Genomic DNA, 23,170 nt, shown 5'->3' on the forward strand with positions numbered 1-23,170 from the left:
AAGTAATTCTGGCATATTCCAGTTATACGCCCGTGGCATTTTCTTTTCTTCGGGGACTTTTTCTTCTTCTTTTCTTCAGGATTATATGAATTACAGAATGGATGTTCAACATGTTCATTCACAGTCGTAACTTCCTCCTCATTATCATCAACAATACATTCTTCGGCAACGGCTGTTTCATCATCAAAATTCGGGTATTGACCAATATCAATATCATTACACGCATGGTCTGTTTCTTCTTCTGAAACATCATCAAAATCCGTGTATTGACCAATATCAAAGTCCGGATATTACCAAGACCAAATTTCGAATACTGACTAGTACTCACAATTTTTTCTGTTGGCTCATCGTCTAACTGGTCAATACGAAAACCGGAATTTGGTGCTGAAAGTTGATTGGGATTTGGATTAGAGAAAGGTTGTGGGTTTGAGAAAAACTTAGTTGATTACTACCCGCTACTGACCCAACAATACTACTTCTAGGTTCAACAACATACAATGTAACATCATCTTGTGAAACACTAATGTAAGCAATGAATCGTTCAACATCTTCATTGTCGGTTAACAAATAAACTTTACCATTTCTCTGATAAGATAGCCTAAATCCACTTAGGGGCTCTAAATTCAATTTATTTGAAACACGTAGCATTAGAGTTTCATAAGTTAACTTTTGTAAAGACAATTTTAGTTGAAGATTCATGGGTAAAGGCATATATTGTAAAACACCATGAACATTATCCCATGACCCTCCAAAACACAAATCTATCCAAACATGATCAACATTAGATGATTTCATGGTTGTAAATTAATTTACTAAACAGACGAGCTGCGAAACTAAAACCTGTTGCCGGATTGGGAAGGATGTCGTTGGATATAGGAACGGATGTCGCCGGAGAGAGTGATAGATGGAGATGGAATGAGTTGCGATTTAGGGATTTAGTTTATGATTTCAGTGTTATATACCCAAAATTTCAGTGTTGTGATTTACAGATTCTCGTTGCGATTTACGGATTATCGTTGCGATTTACAGATTCTCGTTGCGATTTACGGATTATCGTTGCGATTTACGGATACGCGTTACGATATACGGATACGCATTGCGATTTACCCATACGCGTTGCGATTTACGGATACACGTTGCGATTTACGGATACGCGTTGCGATTTATGTGTTCGCGTTGCGATTTTCATATTCGCGTTGCGATTTTGGAAACTGATTTGCGATTCTGGGGATCGCGTTGCGATTTTATTTCGCGTGCGATTTTGTTGGTCATTTTGGCAAATCCAAAAAAAGTTGGTTAAATCGTATATTAAACTTTTTTTGGTCACTGAGGCGATTTTCTCTTATTTAAATAATAAAATTGATAAAAAAAATTACTTAAAATATTATTATTTATACTTAAAATATTAATGTTTTTTAATATTTTCGATAAAGTGCTCAACAATAACAAAATCGATAGAAATAATAATATTTTCGATAAATTTTTACTTATTTTATTATTTAAATAATAACAAAACCGTTAGCAACTTTTTTTTAACTTTATATTAAGGTTGTCGCACATAATGATTTCCCCCTGTCATTGATTTATTCTAGCCTCAATATATTTTTTAGTGTTTAATTTATATCTTAAAAACGATTTTGTACTTAAAAGAATTTTCTTTTGTTAATAATAGATATTTAAAATTTCTTAAGTTATATTTCTAAGTGTATGGACCATAACAACGTTTGGTTGTTATCTTATACGTGTCATGCATATAAAATTTCAGAAATTATTTTATTTTTAAAAAAATTAATATTATAATTAAAAAAATTCCCAAATTTTACATCTTCTGTTGTCGATCGGGCACCGTCTTTCTGTGGTTGTCACAGTTGACACCATCAGAACCGTCTCGCCACCGCAACCAAAATCCAGTCCTCCACCAACCGTGAAACTTCCTTGGTCATCTTGAAAAACGCCACGAAGGTCGCTAGATTTTTAGGTTTTCTGTTGTTATTTTTCAGGGATTTCAACGGCTAGAGCCATCCATATGTTACACGGTCATCACCATTGAGTTCCTCATCCTACTCCAAACAAAACCACACCGGTGGTAGCCCTTCGCCGTCAGCGGTGGAGGATGGGAGGGATAGGGACAAAGCGGGGTTGATTTTTTAAATTTTATTCTTTTTTAAAAAATGTATAATATTTTTATCATTAAAAATAAAAAAAATATATAACTATAGACGCTTAAAAGTTTAAAAAATATAACGATATGCATCTAAAAGTGTAATAGAGAAAACGTTAGACACCTGTTAGTAGTAAAAATTTCTTTAGGTACCAAATCGTATTTTGAAATATAGTTTAGGCACTAAAAAGTGTTTAAGTTTTTGTTCTATTTGATATAGTTCACGTTGTTGGAATTTTATTAGTTTGTTTACAAATAGGTCTAGTAGTATTAACAATCAGGTTGTTTAGTAGGATAAAACATTAAATTATTTAAGTAAGATTAAAATTTTAAATTATGATATTTGTGAATGAATAAACTGAATTGGAATGATCGATTGTAATGATCTCAACAAAATTTAATCAAAATATGTATTCATAAAATAATATAAGTAGCTAAACCCTAAACCTGAACTGATTTCCCAACTAAAGCACTGTATTTTCAAGTGATTTTTTTAAGAAAAGATTGATGTATAACAAAGTAAGGTTTAAAACTAAGAAATAGTAACTCCTTCATTTTGAACATATTAGCAAAATAATTATAAGTAAACAATGTCTAAATAAATTTCAAGTTCAAAACTATCCAATTTTTAAGTGTATAAAACTAAAACTGGATATCAACATTATATGAACAATATCGATATTATTATTATTATAATATTATAAGAGTTTTTACTCTTAAAAAATAAGAACAGGGTATCGATATTATTATATAAGTATCAAAAAGAAAACGATTATAAATATTATAGAGCTCCAAAATAATCATTTCCTACTCTATTTTTTCCATTTACTAAACACTAGTATTTTTATTGTAACTTTTATTCTAGCGTTTTGTGTGAGTGTGAGCTAATATCATGTAAAAAAAAAATTGTCATGTGAGGATTTTTATGCTTGTTAATGTATTTTATCTTTGAAAATGAAAAGTGTGTCAAAATTTTGAGGTATAAAAAGGATATTACAAGTAGGATAGATCTAAACGGGCAGTGAGGGCAGCGTCCCCTCAAAAAAATTTAAATTATCATGTATTTTAGTATTTTCTATTAAAAAATATGGTCTCGACCCTAAAATTTTATCACCTAAGTTCGCCCCTGAAAGTTTAAGTTCCCCTAACGTAAAATCTTGCTTCTATCTTGATTTTAAAGTTACTTCTATCCTTAAATTAATGAATTTGTGGGATCTTTAGTAGGGATGGGCATGGACCTGAACCTGACAGGTTCCAATTCGACCGATTGTTTTTTTTTAAATTCGGGTTCAGGTTTTTTAAATGTGATGTTCGAGTCGGGTCGGTTTGGGTTTATGGTGAAAAATATCGACTTGACCCGACCCAAAAAATATAATTTTACCTTATATATATTTAGGAATAATTATAATAATACCCCTATATATTATTTTTTTCAATTAAATCACTATTTTTATTGAATAAAAATAATATTTTATTAGTATTTCGGGTCGGGTAAGGTCGGATTTATCACAAAAATCGATTCGGGTTCGGGTCGGGTTGGGTGAAGGATAAAATTTTTGAGTCGGTCGGGTAGCCGAAACCCAACCTATGCCATCCCTAATCTTTAGTGTAGATAACTAAATAATGAATGTAGACTTTATTTAAAAGTCGTCTCAAATCACTTCTCTCAATTTGTTTTAGTTTCAAATATTCGTCAAATTCATCAGTGTCAATCCACCTCTTTAACTAACAAGCAAGGCACATCCAATTACCTAAAGCAGTTGAACTTACCTCTAACAATTGAAATTATATCTTTACTAATATATAAAATATAAAAAAAATGAAAGAAGAACGAGATTAAGTACAAGTTTATAAATGAGTCAATAATGAATTGTTTCGTGAACATAAATGAATCCAATACATGTTTGTTCATGTTCGTCCGTTTATTAAATGAAAATAAGAATTTTATTCACATTCGTTTATTTAACTTAATAAACGAACATAAAAAAAATTATCGAACGGTTCACGAATAATTCGCAAAACACTTTGATTATTTACGCCCCTACCCACCCTAGTGTCACCTGTTATTTAACATTGGTTCCAACCCAATTGGTTCATACAAAAGGTGACATCGAACATGTCCTTTCATGATCTTAAATTATTGCAGTTTCCTTTTAAAGGAATCCAAAAAAAAAAAAAAAACTACAGAGAGAACAGAATGAATTTGAATTGTAATAAGCCAATTAGATATCCCCATCACTTGTTTAGGGAAAAGTTCGACATTGAAAGTTAAAAAGAAGATGAAGGTCAACATTTGCTATTGGGCACTATAGAGTTGTAGAGAGAGTCATAACGTCTCTTTAGGGATGGATAAGGGGCGGGTGGAATAGTTGTTCTTCATGAAATTTAAAATTATTATAAATTTTAAAATTATTTTTTTTGTTTTTCATTGAAAATGATTTCACCCTCTAAAATTTTTTAAATTTAAGCTCGTTCTCCTGAAATTTTAAAAGTTCAAATTTATCCTTTCGATATAAAATCTTGTGTCGTTCCCTATATTTCCTGGTCCACTCTATTATAAATTTTAATTTTTTTGTGTTTTTCATTGAAAACTGATTTCACCCTCTAAAATTTTTTAAATTTAAGCTCGTTCTCCTGAAATTTTAAAAGTTCAAATTTATCCTTTCGATATAAAATCTTGTGTCGTTCCCTATATTTCCTGGTCCACTCAATTTCAAACATAAGGAAGAAAAATAAAGGAAAAAGAAACAAGACAAATCAGTCACATATTCGAATCATACCAAGTAAGGCCTACATTGTTATAACTAAATAGATCATAAACATATATTATCTTATAATTATTTTAAATTATTCAAGTAAAAATTGAAAAGTTCGTTTATTTAATTGACAAGTAAATAATTACGACTATATAAATATAAAGAATCAGTTCGAGAGTCTAAATTAACGATAGATCATGAAGGATCCAAATCAATTGAGTAATGAGACAAATTAATTATGATAAGTTTCGTTTGGCGGATCGTTTTAGGGAATTGAATATCACAATCGCCAAATAATGCATTGATATTCACAATCTGTTATTTATTATAAGAGATGCAGAAAAGATTGTAATGTCATCTTCTTGTACAGATCCAACAAGAAGCAAAGCTAGGTATCTTTAATCTCTCACATATGGAGTATATGTTTATGAGATTATAGGTATCAACGTCTAAACTAGAAGATGACCAAAAGGGGACTAGTAGAGAAACGTCTCGTGAAATTTAAAATTTATTTTAGATTTTCTTCTATATATTTTCTAGAAAACATATGTTTTCGTCTTTTGAAAAAGTTCGTCCGTCCTGCTAAAAAGTAGAGGGGACATTGAATTATTGTTCATAATGAAAGCAATGTAAATATGGGGGTCCCCAATATTTTCTCTCTGCCTGAGAATCTTGACTCCACCGCCGTCGTCTTCATCGGAAACCCTACAAAACATGACCAACTTTTTAACCCTTTTTTGGGTTTCATCAACAACATTCATTCTGGTGTTATTTGGTCAGTTGGCATCAGCAATAATAAGGTTTTGTTTTAAAAACGGTATCAGCTGCACCATTATTCTTCAACAAACCCTTTATTGTTTAAGCGATGTGGGAATTAAAGCTTATGATACTGTCCCCTACGTCCAAAGCAAGCTTTATAAAACCATCATAAGGCACCGTTTGAGCAACAAGTCAACGCCACTGGTAAAAACAGCAGAATTAAATCTAACAACCAGATTTAGCTTTCATTACTGTCTTCAAATCTTTTAAGCTTTCCCTCTACCTTATTTTGTATTAAACGCATCAGAATTTAAGATTTAGGATTAATGCTTATATCGTCCAAAGGGTTATTGGAGCGTTTATTGTTCAATGGTGGAGAGAGACTTTCGAATAGATATTACGAAAGGAGACGAGTATTATTATGTCATGTCCCTATCTAAACCCACAGTGGCGCATGTGACTCGTTTTACTTTTTGTTTTGAGTTTAGGGTAAAGGGTGATTTCTAGGGTTTTTTTAATACTAACAGTAAAAACATATTAACGGCAGTAAACCCACAATCTTTTTTGCAATTTGAGCTCCCTAAATCACCCATGTAATTCCAACAAAGTGCTTTGTCTTTTCTTGTGAAAGATAATTTTTTTAAAAAATACCATCATTATTTCTTTAACAATTCATTTGCTATCTTAATACGACAAAATGTTTAAGATAAAGTATGTGATGTTTTTTAATTCCCAATATAATTCACTTTGGGGATTATTTCCTCATCTCAAGTGAATTAAACAGTGCAAACCTAAAGAGACCTGGTATTTCACGCGTCTTCAAGCTAAATATAAAGACTCCACGACTACATGACGTCTTCAGGAAAATGAAGAAGACCCACGATTGCATGACGCCTTCAAGTAAATTGAGAAGACTTCAGGAATGCACGGCATTTTTAGACTAATAAAAAATCCCTACTTTAGGAAATAATATGGTAAATACCTTATATGAAAAAATTATTTTTCCCACAACCTATATGTGCGAGGAAGCCATCTTAATACATATATGTACACACAAATTTGAATTTTCTCCCTCATTTTTCTTTCTGGAAAATTATTGACGTTGAGAACGAGGGAGGAACATTATATTCTAAAAGCTCATCATTTTTTTCCTGGAATTATAAGAATTATTAAAGTTTTCAATTTACTCAATTTAACCTTTATATTTTTATTCAATTTTTTTTTTAAAAAATTAATTTTATTATTTTCTCAATTTTTATCGTTTAAAGTCTTCAAGCTGACGTTAGTTTTTTGGGTAAATTATGTATTTAGTACTTAAACGATAAGTTTTCATCTATTTTTCATTTAGTATCTAACTTTTGTTTCATTTTAGTACCCGTTAAAACTTAACGTTAAGTTTTGAAAACAATTGAAAGTTTAAGGCACTAAATAAACATACCAAAACTAACAGTTTGCATACTAAACATGTTAAATTTTAACTACGGGTACTAAAATGAAAAAAAAATTAATATGTTTTTGAAAAATTGAAAATTTAGGAACTAATAGTTTAGGTACTAAATGTGTAATTTACCCTAATTTTTTAAAATTTTAATTTTTTAAAAATATAAATTTGCTAATTTATTCTTATTGAATTATTGACATCAACATTTCCTTTTATAACTTTTAATATTTTTTTGATGACTTAGTAAAAAATTTAAAAAATAGCTTATATCAATATTTTAAGAAGGATAAAATATTATTGTGATTTTATCCTATTTTAGTCAATTGAAAAAAAACATAAAAGTTTGAGTTTATAAACAAATGTAGTAAAAATTTAAGGGCTAAACTGACTAAACAAGTAAAGTTAAGGGGTAAGAAAGGTCATTATACCAATTGATAAATAATACCTACTGTAGTCTATATATGATCAATTAGTACGTGTTTACTTTGTCCATTTGATTCGTATTTCACACATGATATTGTCTACATAAGAATGATATATAGCTGACGTACCATCGTCATCATACGATTTCTATAACGTCTACAGTGAGGATAATGTATTACAAGGCTAGGCTTATATCAAAAAATAAGTATTTAAATTATATTAATTTTTTATTTAAATATTTAAAAAATACTTAAAGTTATTGTATTTCTAATTTAAGTGTCCAATGTATTTTTTTGTTGCCCTCATGTTTCAAGGATTCGCCTTTGTTAATTTGAACCGACCCAGATAGCATACTTGGTTTTGGGGGTGAGTCTCCTAACGGGGATTTTTTGCATACACAATGACTCGAACCTGAGACCTTTGCTTAGGCGATATGAAGTTGCTTACCACTTGAACTAACATGTTGGTAGTGTCTAACATATTTTTTTTATCAAAAAAAATAATTAAATATAACATATTTTTCATATAGGTTCTTAAAAGTTGACACTAACATTAATTAAAATATAATTTAAGTATTTATATGAAAAAATTGTATACTTTATATACGTATTTTGAAAAAAAAATATATAATACAAAGTATTTGAATCCTTTATATGTATATTTAGCAACCACAATTGCTACTTTACAAAGAGTTTGTTCAATGTGGAAAGTAAAATTAAATATATGTGTATAATTTCTCACCATAGAAAATCTTCAATTGAAGCTCAAGCTGACAAGGGCTATGGAGTTTGTCAAGTAAAAGTGCTACATGAATGCTAATGAAGCATTGTCTCAGGCATGGATGGAGGCAGTGGCGGATCTAGAAATTAAAAAATGTGGGTCCAAAATTTTAATGCTCATATTCTAAAAATTTTGAGTATGCAAATTTTTTTATTTTTTCTATTTTCATTAACAAATTAAACTAAATTTAACACTTTTATCAAAATAATGGGTGTGCAGTGGCCACATACATCCGCCCCTGGATGGAGGGTAGACCTTTATCCTTTTTAAAATTTTAAATTATTATATATTCAATATTTTTATTATAATTTTATTAATAATATATTTTAATCTTTTAAAATGTTATTTTTTAACATAAAATTTTACGTTTATCTCCGATTTTATGGTTTTGGTGACATTTTTTTTTTAATGAAGCACTTCATTTAAAAAAGATTGCAAGTTCAATGGGAATTTTATTCCAAAAATCAACCCAGTGAAGCCATGCATTGATAACTATCAAAAAAGGGGAAATGATAAAAAGAAGTTGACTGATGCATAGTGATTGATCGTCTGCTGCATGCTAACGCCGTTGAAGAGAAAAGGAAGGAAGAAAGAAGAAGCATTTATTAGCAAAAGTGAAGGGAGTTTAATAAGCAATCAAGCATTAATGAACCAATCATGAAAAGGAAGAAACGAATGGTCCCTCTTTCTGCAAGGTCAGGGCTGAGAGCCCCCACCCTTGTAGGGTAGTCTTTTGAGATCCCCAATTGCAGTGGGTTAGGGCAACCCAGGCGATTTTTTTTCAAAAAATCATCTTTTTATACTTTATATACAGGTCAAACACCCTTCTATCTTTATTTACCGATCTAACACTCTTTACAGGAAGACGCGATTCCTTAAACGCGTTTTATGTTGATCTGGCGCCACGTGAGATAAGGCGCCCTCTAAAACACGCCTTGTAAAACGTGTAAAAAATCCAATTGTTAATTTTATAAATATTTTTAAAATTATGTCTAATATGTAATTAATTTCTATTATGATGATATTTGTGTAAGAACGTCAACTTTATTTATTTATTTTTTGTGTTATATAATTTTTAACAACAATTAATAATTTATTGACTTTTAATATTAATTGTTTATAAATATTAAAATAAGCTTTTAATTACAATTGATAGATAAAATGAATTGTTATTCACTTTTTTTTAAAAATCAATAAAAATGCAATAAAAAATTAAAATTCAATAAAAAATATAAATTTAAAAAATATCACCTCTTTATTTAAAATATTCTTTATAATATTAATTTTAAAAAATATAAAATAAATATTAAATTTTAATTTTATTAAAAATGAATAAACATTATTAACTGTTGTTAAAAACTTTAAAAGTTTATTTTAATATTTTTTTATATTTTTAAACAATTAATTTTAAAAGTCAATAAATTTTTCAAAAATATTTTAAAATTTATAATTTTTTAAATTATAAAATATTTATCATCATCGTCATCATCATTTTGGAAAAAAATACTAGCTATAAAACTTTTATAAAATTATTCATATTTTAAAATACTTACCCTCAAAGTTTTCCTATACTAGATTATACGTATTGTGTAATTTAATGCAAAAATCAAAATTTGTTGAGTTATAAAATAATTTGCAAAAGAATATTTAAAAATTTTAATATAGAAAGTTTTTTTTTACACACAAAAAATAAATAAATAAAGTTGACATTTTACACAAATATTACCCTAATAAAAATTAAGTACATATTAGATCATTTTAAAAATATTTATAAAATTAATACCTGAATTTTTTACACATTTCACAAGACGTTTTTCAAGAGCGTCTTACCCCACTTGACGCCGAATCAACATAAGACACGCTTCAGGGGACGCGCTCTCCTATTAATGATGTTAAGAGAATGTCTACCCTTCTTTGGAACAAACATCTGTTGCTTCACAGCTTGGATTCCCCCTCCCTTCCTTAAACCCTAAACCCCACTCTTCTTCTTCTTTATATATAATACTATTTATATAAGATTAAAAAATAGAAATATATTGTAATCGAATTTTTTTAAGAGTACAATTTTTAGAGTAGTTTAGGTAATAGTTTAAGTCCGAAATTAAAAATATTATATTTTTTTATAACAGTTCATGTAAATTACATAAATATTCTAATTGCAACCTAAAATAATAGCGTTGTATTGCAGTCATCAGTGCTCGAATCCAAGACCTCTAAAAATAATAATCATCTCTTTAACCACTGAGGTAACTTAATTCATTTTATTAACCAACCTATATATAGCTAGGTTTTATACTTTGATTACATTAACACTACTAATTACTAAATGGTTTATGTACTGATTAGTTGAAATTTATGAACATAATTGCAATCATGACAAGGTTTTCTTTTTATTAATTTGAGAGAAGTACAATATAGTATTTATTAGACATTAAATACTTAACTTTTATGTTCGAATCTAAGATCTTAAAGAATAATAATAATTCTTTTACTACTAAAATCGCTTAGCTCATTCTACCTGAGTGTGCTTTAAATAAAAAGAAAAAGTTCATATTTGTTAACAAGGAAATAATTAGATCTATAAACATAAATGAATACAATTGAATTCATTATTATAGGACAATGTTCATAAAACAAGTTAAAGAAAATTCCAAAGTGAGAGAAGTGAGAATTTTGGGGTAGAGAGTGTAGTGCCGGTGACAGAGGAGGCAAGTAGCCGGGCGCCTCAGATGCTTTTCACCTGTCACTCGGACTTCGGTTACAAGGGGACCACCATGGAGCCGAGGTGGTCCTTTTTTGTCATTTGCCACGTCATCCCACCATGTTTTTTGGGTGGAATGATGACCATGTCAGTGTCATTGTCATCATGATGATGATACATTAATTAATACTCCCTAATAATTGGGTTTTGCCCAATTTACTAAAGGGTTTTTTTTAAGTCCATGGAATTGGGCCTTTTGTTGTATTCTTCATTTTCCAACATGCTTTTCATATACCCAATTTGGTTATGTTGATGGATCATGTGTCGAGGTTTCTTTTCCTCTCATCATCGTCATCTCACTTGCATAATATTTATTGTATATGTCTCATGACTCACTTCATATAAAATATTTATAAAGTATCAACTAAATATTTACATAATATCAAAATACAATGATCGAAATAGGTTCGTTAGCGAATCACCCTATTCCCATCTGTAATGGGGTAAGGGGAGGTAGGATAGTAGGCTGCCCCCAACTCCAGGTTGAGAGCAGTTTCCGTGGGAGACCTCCGACAATCATAATTATGAAATGCCCACCATAGGACTCGTCCCACAACCACAAGGTTAAGAGCCTTGCGTTCTACCAACTGAGCTGGACGGGCAATTCAATCAGTGAATCAAATATATATGTTCTAAATATTATGATTGTAATTTTATTATTATTCTATACACTAATGCTACAAAAATATTTCACAGGTGAGATTCAAATGCTTCTATGTGTGCTATTTAAGGTTTAAAGATTAGAGTAAATTACAAATTTGGTAATTAAACTTTATTCTATTTCCTATTTCATTTATTGTACTTTATTTTTTTTTAATTTTTTCACTGGATTTAATACATTAGGTTTTTTGGGTCGCTCGGTCTTTAAATAGTAAACAACGTTAAATGGGTCGTTAAATAGATGCAAACGACGTCGTTTTGGTGAAAATTTCGTTTTCTTAAAACATCGTTTTTAATGTTGTTAACTATTTAACGACAGAGTGACCAAAATAGGAGAGAGAGTGAAGTTCGGTGACAAAAAAATTCAGTGTATTAAGTTCAGCGAGAAAATTGAAAATTTTTAAAGTTCAATGAACATAATAGGAGAAAGAGTGACCACTATATAACAATTGATATTCCGATAACAGACTGTCGTTTAAATCTCCGAGCTGAACCTCTACTCATATTCCCAGGCCTGGGCAAGACTAGAGACATAGTTATTGCACCTGATATTATAGCATAGTTAACACGATATTCCTTCGTTTCATAAAAGCATGATAGGTGAACAATTTTAGTACTTCAATGCTCTATCAATGTGAGATTTCTTAAATTTATATTCGACATTTTCCCTTCTCGTCTTCTTCTCCATTCTCTATTTAATTTAGCATTTAAAAAATTAGGATTTAAGTTTAACAAGTAAAGTTTATGTATTTTTTTTAATGCGAGTCAAACGGCTGGTAAGGGCATGGCATGGGCCACCATAACTAAACGTTCCATATCAACATTTTTTAAATGGACTAACCAATATTAATGGTTGATAGAAAAATTTATTATATAATATTAGGTAAATTATATAAATGGTTCATGACTATAAGGTATTTTATTAAGTCATTCGGTTATTTAAAGTTATAAAATGATCTTCTGACTATAGAGTTTTATTTTGTTGAGTACCTTGACTATTGAAAGTTACAAAATAGTCACTTAACTATTCATTATGTTCCAAACTCATCCATTTTCGTTAAAAAATTGATAGTGTTCTAAGTTGAACATTAATATGTTGATTGTGGTATGATAAAATTTGATCCCAGAGTCTCAAACAACTATCATATCTCAGTCATCATACTAACATCCGGCTTAAACAAATGCCAATTTTTAACAGAAAAGTACGAGTTTGGAACATAATAATTAGTCAGATGATCATTTTGTAATTTTTAATAGTCAAGTGACTTAATAAAACAACATTCTATAGTCTTAGAATCATTTTTTAACTTTTAATAGTCGAGGGACTTAATAAAGTAGGACCTTATAGTCGGAGGACCATTTGAGTACTTTACCCTATAGTATTAGTGGCCATTTTATAACGTTTTAAATGTAAGTGGTAGAAAAGGAAAACTACCCAAACATTAGTGACTGTTAGCGTAGTTTACTCAAGAAAAAATCCATGCACAGTTTGGCAATAACGGCAACCTAAGGTCAGCTATAAAACAAGAGAGTGCAGCCAGAAAGTGCATTGAAATTGAATAGGTAAAACCCAAATTCACTATCAAGGAAGACAACAATTTTCACCATTATCAATCCTTGAATTAGCATCTGTTTGTTTGAAGGGAAAAAAAGAAAACCCAGAGCTTGAAAAAACAAGAAAATAAGAAGAAAAAGTACGTGAGAGCTGCGCCACCGACAGATCTTAACAAGAACACGGAGTGGTTCATGTATCCAGGAGTTTGGACCGCTTACATTTTGATCGTCTTCTTTTCATGGCTCATGGTTTTATCTCTATTTGGTATCTCTCCTGGAACCGCTTGGACCGTTGTTCATCTCACACATTTCTTTGTAAGCTCTCTTTTTTTCTTGTTTCTTTCGATTTCGATTCTTAAAAGTTGGGGTGTTTTTCTTGAAAGATTCTGATGATTTATTGAGACTTCAGGAAGAAAACATGAAAATAATTAATAATTTTGGGATTATTTCGTTGACTTGAGAGATTTAGTGGTACCCAAATTGCACCTTGGAGAGGAATAATTGATAGTTTGACTTTTGAGTTTGTGCTTGCTAATTTGTCCTGTTTATGTTCTTTATCTGAAGATGGCGATAGATTATGTGATGGGATGACATGAACCGGTAGTTTTCTTGGTATTATTTAGGTTAGGCACTTAGGCTTGAATGGTGTATTGGTAGTAAATTGCATCCCTACAAGAGATGGATTTCGATCCCATTTTTGTTTAGCTACCTTCATCAATCAGTATGCTTTGGTATCATAAGTTTCTAAGCCCATTGCTTGTCAACCTCTTGGGATAGTTGTAAAGGGTTAATTGACAACATATTGGTTGTCGTAAACTGTTTTCCTTTTTCATGACTCTTGTGCAATACTTTTCTATTTGTCTTAATAGTTTTCTTGATCGCTTAATACGTTCGAATGAATGGAAATCCGAATATTTTAGTTCATTACGGTTTGCTCAGTAGCAACCACCAGTAGTGCACCTGTGATTATCAACATCTTTGCATGTCTGAATCGCCTATGATGCTTGAAATTCATCTGAATATCTGATATTCCCCTCTATATTTTCATCTCTATGTTACAATTTAAGTTCTTCAAAGTGCTGCTTCTAGATGCCTATACAGTGTTAAAGTTGCATTTTGACTCCCATAAAGATTTATAATTCAAGTTCGTCCCCTTCAAAAAGTTTTTGGCTTTACCCCTTTAAATAGCATACATCCTCTTTATATATGTGAATCAGTTTATTGTTTCTTTTCAGGCAATAATAAATTACAAATCTAGTTAGAATTTTCAGAGGGTCAAGAAATTAGGCTGCACTATTTACTATAACAGTTATAAATGCTGTAAGTTTGTCAACTCCACGGTCTATGTTTCTTAGTGAGTTTGTTTTGCATGGATTCACATCTTAATTTAGGTTACATATCACTTCTTTCACTGGAAAAAGGGAACTCCGTTCGCCGATGACCAAGGTATCTACAATGGTTTGACTTGGTGGGAGCAAATGGACAATGGCAAGCAACTCACTCCAAATAGGAAGTTTTTGACTGCTGTACCTGTCTTGCTGTAAGTGTTCGCTTTCCACTATATGTGCCTTTATCAGAAAATGGAACTAAAAATTGTGAGATTTTTATTTATGGATCGGATCATTTCAATAAAAATTAAATGATACTTGATTAGGATGCAATATATGGACTTGTGGTTAACCATTGCCACAGCCATGAATATCGCATGTTATAGCGTAGCATACCTATATAATCGATTTGCAATTGCTCAAAGGATTAGTTGGAATGAACTTTCCCTTACGACAGAAATATGAATCTCCATCAATATCAAATATTTACCCTGTCAGGTTAAGTACTTCGCAGCTTACACCTGTTGATATGGAAGAAAAACAGCGGCTACTTTCCTTTTGTCGGATAATGTTTAGATGGAAAGTTTCAAACAGTATGATACCTTGCTTAGTCGGTTAAATTTTGTGTATACTTTGCATTTGACATGATTCTTCTCAGTGACATTATTGTCTCGAGTCTCGACGTCTTGGCATGCTTCCATGGACCTTGTGAAGTTGATTGAAAAAGCTCCGATATCGTGCAGCAGACCTCCTTTGCTATTCCATGAAAAGTTCATTGCTTTTCTGTTTATCGAGTTCATTGCTTTCCTGTTTATCGAGCAATAGTTTACTACCGCATTATCTGCTCTCTCTGAAATGGAAATTTTGCCACTTCGTTAGCTATGAAGTGATGAAATGCAAGACATAATACAATTAACTTATGAGTTCTGATACTTCTTTTATCATTGTTAATGCCATCCATTTCTTACCCTTTATTTTACTTGCCAGGTATCTTATCGCCTCACACACAACACATTATCAAAACCCGATGATGTTCTTCAACACCATCGTTGTTTCTGTGCTGGTGATTGCAAAGTTCCCAAACATGCACAAGGTCCGAATATTCGGAATCAATGCCGATCATTGAACTGCAAAGGTGTTTCATTATTCTGTCATTCCAAAGTAGAATTGTTATATCACTACAGATAATGAAGACAGGGAAGGGCAGATTCACATTTCAGTTCAACCAAGTGAATACATACGTGTAGCTCGATGGCAAGGAAAAAATACATTGAAAGCCCTTGAGATTTTCTCCTGTTGCATGCTTACTCCAGAAATTTCATTTACATTCATATATTTTGGTTCACTGAGGTGAAATAGTTATCAAGAGAATCTACAAGCAGATTTGCTCCCTATGGGTTAACTTTTTAGTACCTTTAGTTCTTCATGGTTTTCTTGTTTCTTCAATTCCTCTTTATTTTTGATCTAATTTAAATCACATATTCTTCTAATAGATTACTTATGTAACTGTAATTTTTCTTTTTGACAACAAATTATCTCCTTTTATACTTTCGTCTCTCAAGTTTATATTTTATTCAATTTGGTCCTTTTATTACAATTCTCTGTCAATTTTTTTTGCATCAATTTATTAATTCTTTTATACACTCATCAATACTTTAGCACCTAAATATATTCTTTAAAAAATATCATTATAAATATTATATAATTTTAGATATTATTTAATTTATTGAAAAATATTATAAATTTTACTTGCACATGTAAAAAAAATAAATAAATATATTTTATTTCAATTGACTTGGAAAAACATTTTAAAAAATTATATGATTAAATAATACTCATCCACTCAATTGCTTTAACTTTTTTTTTCATTCATTTCAATTCTACTCAATCAAATATCCATCCCTGTAACCAGTCACACCCATTAAAGTACAAAAGGTTTGAGATTAAAAGCCCCATGTACCATTACACCCATTACTCTTTGAAATCTGGCTAAGGTCCAAGGCAAAGTTCAGCCCACCAGCTCCACAACTAAAGATAGACTTAAATATAAAATAAGTGTATTTTTTTTACGAATAGATGTTTAAATTATTTTTTTGAATGACCTCAGTGTCTAACGTCACAAACGTTACCACTTTAAGTGTCCTGGTTGTCATCGTCGTTAATTTCATCCGTTAAGTGGCACATGTTGCAATCTGATAATTTTAAAAATACATAGAAATTTTGAAATAGCCCCAAAGCTTTGAAAATCTTCCTTACAACCCCTAAACTCACATCGGTCGTCGCCCTATCGACGAAGCTCCATCTGACTTCACCTCCCCCAACGACCAAAACTGCTATAAAATCGTGGTCGATCGACGACAAATCAATATTTTATACCACACGAATGTTAGGATGAAAATCGTGATCCCACGCGATTCTGGCAACCAATTGGCGGCAACAACGACAATGTATTTTGGAGATTTTGGAGTTTTTTTTTTGTAATTTAAGAGAAATTAGCGTTCTTTTATAATTTAATAATAATTTAATATTTTTTTAAAAATAAAATTTAAAATTACTAAAATGTGACACGTGTTACTTAATGACAGAAACTAACGCTGTTGACGGTCTAAACACCTAAAGTGATAAGATTTATAACGTTAGATGTCGAGATCATTTAAAAAATAATTTAGGCATCTATTCGTAAAAAAAACTATAGTTTGGACACTTATTTTATATTTAAGCCTTAAAGATAATATAAAGTATAAATAATCCTCCAACTATAGGGTAATATTTTGTTAAGTCACCTGACTATTAAAAGTTATAAAATGATCATCCAACTATAGGGTGTTTTATTTTGTTGAGTCCCTCAACTATTAAAAGTTATAAAATGGTTACCCGACTATTCATATGTTACAAACTCATCATTTTTTATTAAAAATTTGACAACAATCTTAGCTGAATGTTAACTTGCTGATTGTGATATGATAAAATATGATCTCATTATCTCAAACGATTATTATATCAGTTCATCATATTAACGTCAAGTTTAAACGATCGTCGATTTTTTAATGGAAAAAGACGAATTTAAAATATATGAATAATTAAGTGACCATTTTATAATTTTTCACAGTTAAGAGACTCAATGAAATAATATTTTATAATTAAAAAATTATTTTATAATTTTTAATAATTAAAATACTTAGTAAAATAATACTTATAATAAAAGGATCATTTATGTGTTGTACCATAACATTTATTACAATGATAAACATAATTTAGAAAGGTAGTTTGTTTGACACTTGGCTCATATCAAATCTCAAAGTTAATAAATACTTGGGCGGCCCCTGAAGTCTTAGGAAATGAAACCTATCTGTCCTATAAGCACTTCTGCTGTAACCGGCTTTTATTGGCAGCGCTGCAATCTGCAGTGTACATAGTTATTGCAAATGTCTACAGTTCCCACTTTCTGTCATCAGCTTTGAACAGGTCGCCAATGCTTGCACCTGCCATCTAATTAACTGCTCAACTATTAATCCAGACCTCGCTAATTAGACCCTAAAGACGCATTCATTAATATCGGAATGAACCTCTCAAAAATGGCAAATTTATGGTGAAATTTTGAACTATTCTTATTTCATGAATTAAGTAATTTTAATAATTAAGAAATGATTATTATTAGTAGAGATTATGAATTCGAACACGACATCTATAAGAATATTTGAACGTTCATTATAATCACCTCAAACTAGTAAAAAAATATGAGTGGGGCTTTGCGATGATGACTTCATCTACAAACGACAGAAACACCGTTACATTCTTAAGAATAATCATCAACGTCAACGGATTTATTTTTTTCCCTTAAAATGAACCCATCATCTTTTTCTCAAACTACCACGATCATCGTCGACGTTTTTATCTATTAACGGCAAACAACAAAAACATTAACACATTTTTACCAAACAACCTTTAGTGTTCACATATCCTAACTCTATAAATTAAATATTATTAAGATCGAAGAAAATATCGTTCTTTCTAAAAATTTTAGATTCAAATAATTATATCCGTAAAGTATGTATTATCAATAAATTAAATAAAAAATTGGATAAATGCTACTCTCGTAATCGTTCCTACTAAAAAAAATTCAATACTCCAAAATGAAGGAAAGGCCTAAGCGATGAATGTGCCAATAGGTATCAATGGTTGCATTGGTAACTTTATTATATGGAGCTTTTTACTTCGTCAGAATTCTGACTTGAATCAAATTTAGATCTTTTCGAGAATTGAGTGATTAAATTAAAAAAAGTTTAAAGTTTGTTAATCAAAATAGAAGTGAGATAAAAGTCGAGTAATGAAATTATAATTTACCTATTGATATTAATCCTGATTAGAGTTTCCAACTACTCTAATCTCAATCAAAACCCATTAAGCTTATATGCTCACATAGATGATGCTAGTGTTAATAATAGTAGATTAGATCTAATCTAATGTACGTAGCTGTGTATCTACTTGTCTTTCATGCCATCTATGTATACACGAGAACTATATATATATATATATATATATATATATATATATGGATATGATTCATTCACGAGAACTATATATATATATATATATATATATATATATATATATATATATATATATATATATATATATATATATGGATATGATTCATTCACACCCGAGATAAAATTAAGAGTTTTACATTTTTCTAAGATAATTAGATGAGATAAATCAAATGTTGAGATTATGAGACTGTTTGTTTATTTCATAATGTCTAAGCACTGAATGATTCAAATGTTGAATGATTTAGAAGTTCTGTATGAATTAGCTCTGAATGTGACATTCTGTTTGATAATGGCTCTGAATCATTCAGAATGTACTTTTGTGCTGAATCATTAAGCACTGTTTTGCTGAATCAGCCAGCACTGAATCATTTAGAGATACGAAACAAACACGCTGAATGTTGAACGATTCAATATTCAACGCTGAACAATTCAACATTCAACGCTGAACGATTCAACATTCAGCGCTGAATAATTCCATTAAGAGACAACCAAACAGCCCCTAACCCTAAGAAGATAAATGAATCGTAACCTATATTGCTATCATCTTTCCTCTTACAACTAAGATAATTCACATTCTTTGCCGTATCTGTTAATATCTAATTTGTAGCCCTTTTTTTTGTTTTGTTACATGTCGTGATAACCCAAGGCATTAAGCGGATCAAAAACTGCCTTAGCGTGTCTGGGAACCATGATTTCAGAGGCAGCCCATAGCTTTGCAGCTTCGTTCGAATTCGACCCGAGTTTCGACGTCGATGCTTCGTTGCAGTCTTCGAAGTATTTTCCGCTGGTATTTACTAGTTTCGGATGTGTTGCTACGTAACAAGTTGTTGCAGCTGCCTGTATCGACAAACGAATGTTCCCATTGTTCATTGAAATCACCCACCTCAACTTCGTTAATCAAAAACTTTTCTTTGGATATGGAAGTTTACCTGAGGGATGGTCTTGAGGAGCTTGGAAGCTAAGAAGAAAACCAGATCTACAGGTTTATGTAGTAAATAAAAATATTAGATTCTACTGCGAGAGTTTGAAAGTAAAAACAAAAGGCATGATGTTAATTCATCCGTAGAGTTTGATAAAATAATCATTTTATTTTTTAATCTTTTTTATATATTTTGATATTTAATGTTTCATTTTAAAGTAAAATATTTTTTGGCCGGATGAAAATCTTAGTTGACTAACAGTCAACACCGATGGTTAACAGGATAAATCTTAGGGTAAAATACACATTTAGTACCTAAACTATTAGTTTTGGTCTATTTTAGTACTTAAACTTTTTTTTTCAAAATCATACCTAACATTTAGTTTTCATTTCATTTTAGTATCCCACCACTAAAAATTTAATATTTTTAATAACTAAATTATCAATTTTGGACCATTGTAGTACCTAAACTTTTAATTTTTCAAAATTTCACGTTAAATTTTGAACTAGAGTACTAAAATGAAACAAAAACTAAAATTTTTAGTAGTAGATACTAAAATTAAACAAAAACTAAACTTTATGTATGATTATAAAAAATTTAAAAATTTAGGTACTAAAATGGTCCAAACTGATAGTCTAAATACTAAATGTGTAATTTATCTTAAATCTTATATATATAAAATGATGATATAACATATTTCATATCATCACTTATACACACGTGCCATGTGTTACATAATCACTTATACATATAACATATGTAGCAAATAACATCATTATTTTATAGATACGTGACATATGTTATATCATTATTTTGGACACGATGACATGCACTACAACATCAAGTTTGATATATAACAGCTTACATATTTATTTATATACACAAAATATGTGTGTGTCACGTCATTTATTTATACACATAAAACTATGATATTAATGATATACACTACTCATCATCCGACTAACGATTTTATCTTAATATAAAAGCTTAAAGGATTAAATGATGAATGGATATAGCTACCTGTGATGAAGCCTTCACGTTCCCTGGTGAGACGGGTTCTAGCAATCCCAGGATGAACACAGTTGACAGTGACGTTGGCATCCACTTGCTGGGGCGAAGAGTTTGAAGAAAAATATAAAAGGAAACAACAAAACTTAGCTTTTAAGAGAGAACCTTTTAAAAAAGAACCAGAAACATATAGTGATCGGAAGATGATTGACCTTCAGCTTCTGGGCAAGCTCCTTGGTATGCAAAACGTTAGCCAGCTTCGACAGAGCATACGCACGTGTTGCATCATATTCACTGTTACATTCATTCAAAACAAACCAATCTTCTTAACAATCATTTACTCCTGATCTTGTTAGGGTTAATGGTACATTCAAAAATATTTTTAGATTAAATATATATATTGATAAAATCGAATTAATATAAAGAAATTTAAATTTCATGGCGTATAATTTCACTCGTTAATCTGTCATAATTTTATTGCCATTATTTCATCACTATTCCTTGATTTTTTTTATCAGCTTCATGTTTAGTATCTTAATTATTATTAATTCATCACTATTTCTTATTTTTTTTATCAACTAAACGTTTAGTATTTTAATTATCATTAATTCATTTTTATTCTTTGACTTTTTTTTATCAGCTACACGTTTAGTATCTTATTTATCATTTTTATTCCATTTTAATTATTAAAATATCTTTTTTTATAAATCATACACAATTTAATTTTGATTTAATTCTGATTACCCACTATTAAAAATTTATTGTTAACATTTTATCATAAGATAATGTTATATCATTATTGAAAAAATTAATAAAAAATATATTAGGTAACACTTTTGATAAACTAAAACTTAACGTTAAAAATAATTTTTAGAAAAAAAATAGTTTGGGTACTAAAAGGGTAGTTTACCCCTTTTTTCAGCTTCCAGTTCTCACCTTTTGCTTCTCGATATCTGGCCTATATCGGATAATATTGCCGGAAAACCAGCCATGAATACTTGACGACACGTTTACTATTCTTCCTCGAACGCCCGTTTGTTTCGCCGTTCTGATCATCGTGTTTACCAGCAGCTTCGTCAACAAAAAATGACCTAAAAATTATCCCAGTTTTTAGCCTACAAGATAAAAAAAACACAATTTTATATGTAATTACGTTGGCATAATAATTACCAAGATAATTTGTGGCAAATGTCATCTCGATTCCATCGTCGGAGATTGCATGTTGATGAGCAAACTTCCCGGCGTTGTTTCTGATATACCAACCACAAAAAGCTCACCTTCAGTTCATTAAAGACGAAAAGATTGAAAATTTAACCTCTTCTTCTTCTTAGGTTTCTGATCAGAAAATAGAGTAGAAAATAAGGAAACCGAGAGTTTACATGAGGAGATTCAGAGGAAAGTTGAGATGCTCGAACTCCGATACAAAATCTCGAACGGAACTCAGTGAGCTAAGATCAAGAGCCATGACCACAATCTCTGACTCAGGAAACTCGGAAACGATTCTAGCCTTAGTTTCCTCGGCGGCTTTAAGGTTCCGAGCTGGAAGCACCAACCTCGCTCCTCGCATGGCTAAAACTCTAGCCGTCTCGGCTCCGATCCCCGACGTCGCCCCTGGTTCAGTTCAACCACTCACAAACAATCAACACCCAGAACCCAAAATAAACAAAAAAAAAGTTCGCCACAACAAGCGGTGGTCGGTTCTTTAAGTACCTGTGATGATGGCGGTTATAGAGCGGAGGTCAGGGCAAGTGCCGGTAACTTCCTCTGATGTGGACTTAGAGCCAAAACCGCTTGCTCCTGTTGTGCCGAAGAGGTACTTCACGGTGTCGAACATTTCAACTCGCCTTTTTATTTCCCTAAAGTAGAGACGAAACAACAAAAACGACGAAGAAAATGTTATGGAGGAGAAAAGAGAAAGTGGGAAGGGATTTTATAATGGAGAATCCAATTAAGAGAGAGAGAATGGATTATATGTTTGTCATTTGGTTGATTAAATGTAATTAATTTATTAAATCAGGATTTAGTGGTGGTATTTGTTTTTTACTTCGGTAAAAGAAAACATGATTAAT

At 30.7% G+C, this 23,170-nt stretch overlaps 1 protein-coding gene and 1 pseudogene across 1 annotated transcript; one reads left to right on the top strand and one right to left on the bottom strand.

Annotated features, from left to right (window-relative positions):
* The first annotated feature begins 5,552 nt into the window (after nucleotides 1–5,552).
* Nucleotides 5,553–15,823, top strand: LOC120184972 (ORM1-like protein 2). The gene is made up of 5 exons (XM_039189309.1): nucleotides 5,553–5,717; nucleotides 12,061–12,087; nucleotides 13,431–13,610; nucleotides 14,687–14,835; nucleotides 15,611–15,823. Exons 1-5 carry the CDS (start codon nucleotides 5,553–5,555, stop codon nucleotides 15,747–15,749), a joined length of 660 nt encoding a protein of 219 aa, XP_039045240.1. The 3' UTR covers nucleotides 15,750–15,823.
* A 3,959-nt stretch (nucleotides 15,824–19,782) lies between these two features.
* On the bottom strand, nucleotides 19,783–22,968 carry LOC120184956 (annotated as a pseudogene).
* Nucleotides 22,969–23,170: the final 202 nt, after the last annotated feature.

The sequence above is a fragment of the Hibiscus syriacus genome, unplaced genomic scaffold (assembly GCF_006381635.1).
Source record: "Hibiscus syriacus cultivar Baekdansim isolate YM2019G1 unplaced genomic scaffold, ASM638163v2 tig00112981_pilon, whole genome shotgun sequence".
Lineage (NCBI taxonomy): Eukaryota > Viridiplantae > Streptophyta > Magnoliopsida > Malvales > Malvaceae > Hibiscus > Hibiscus syriacus.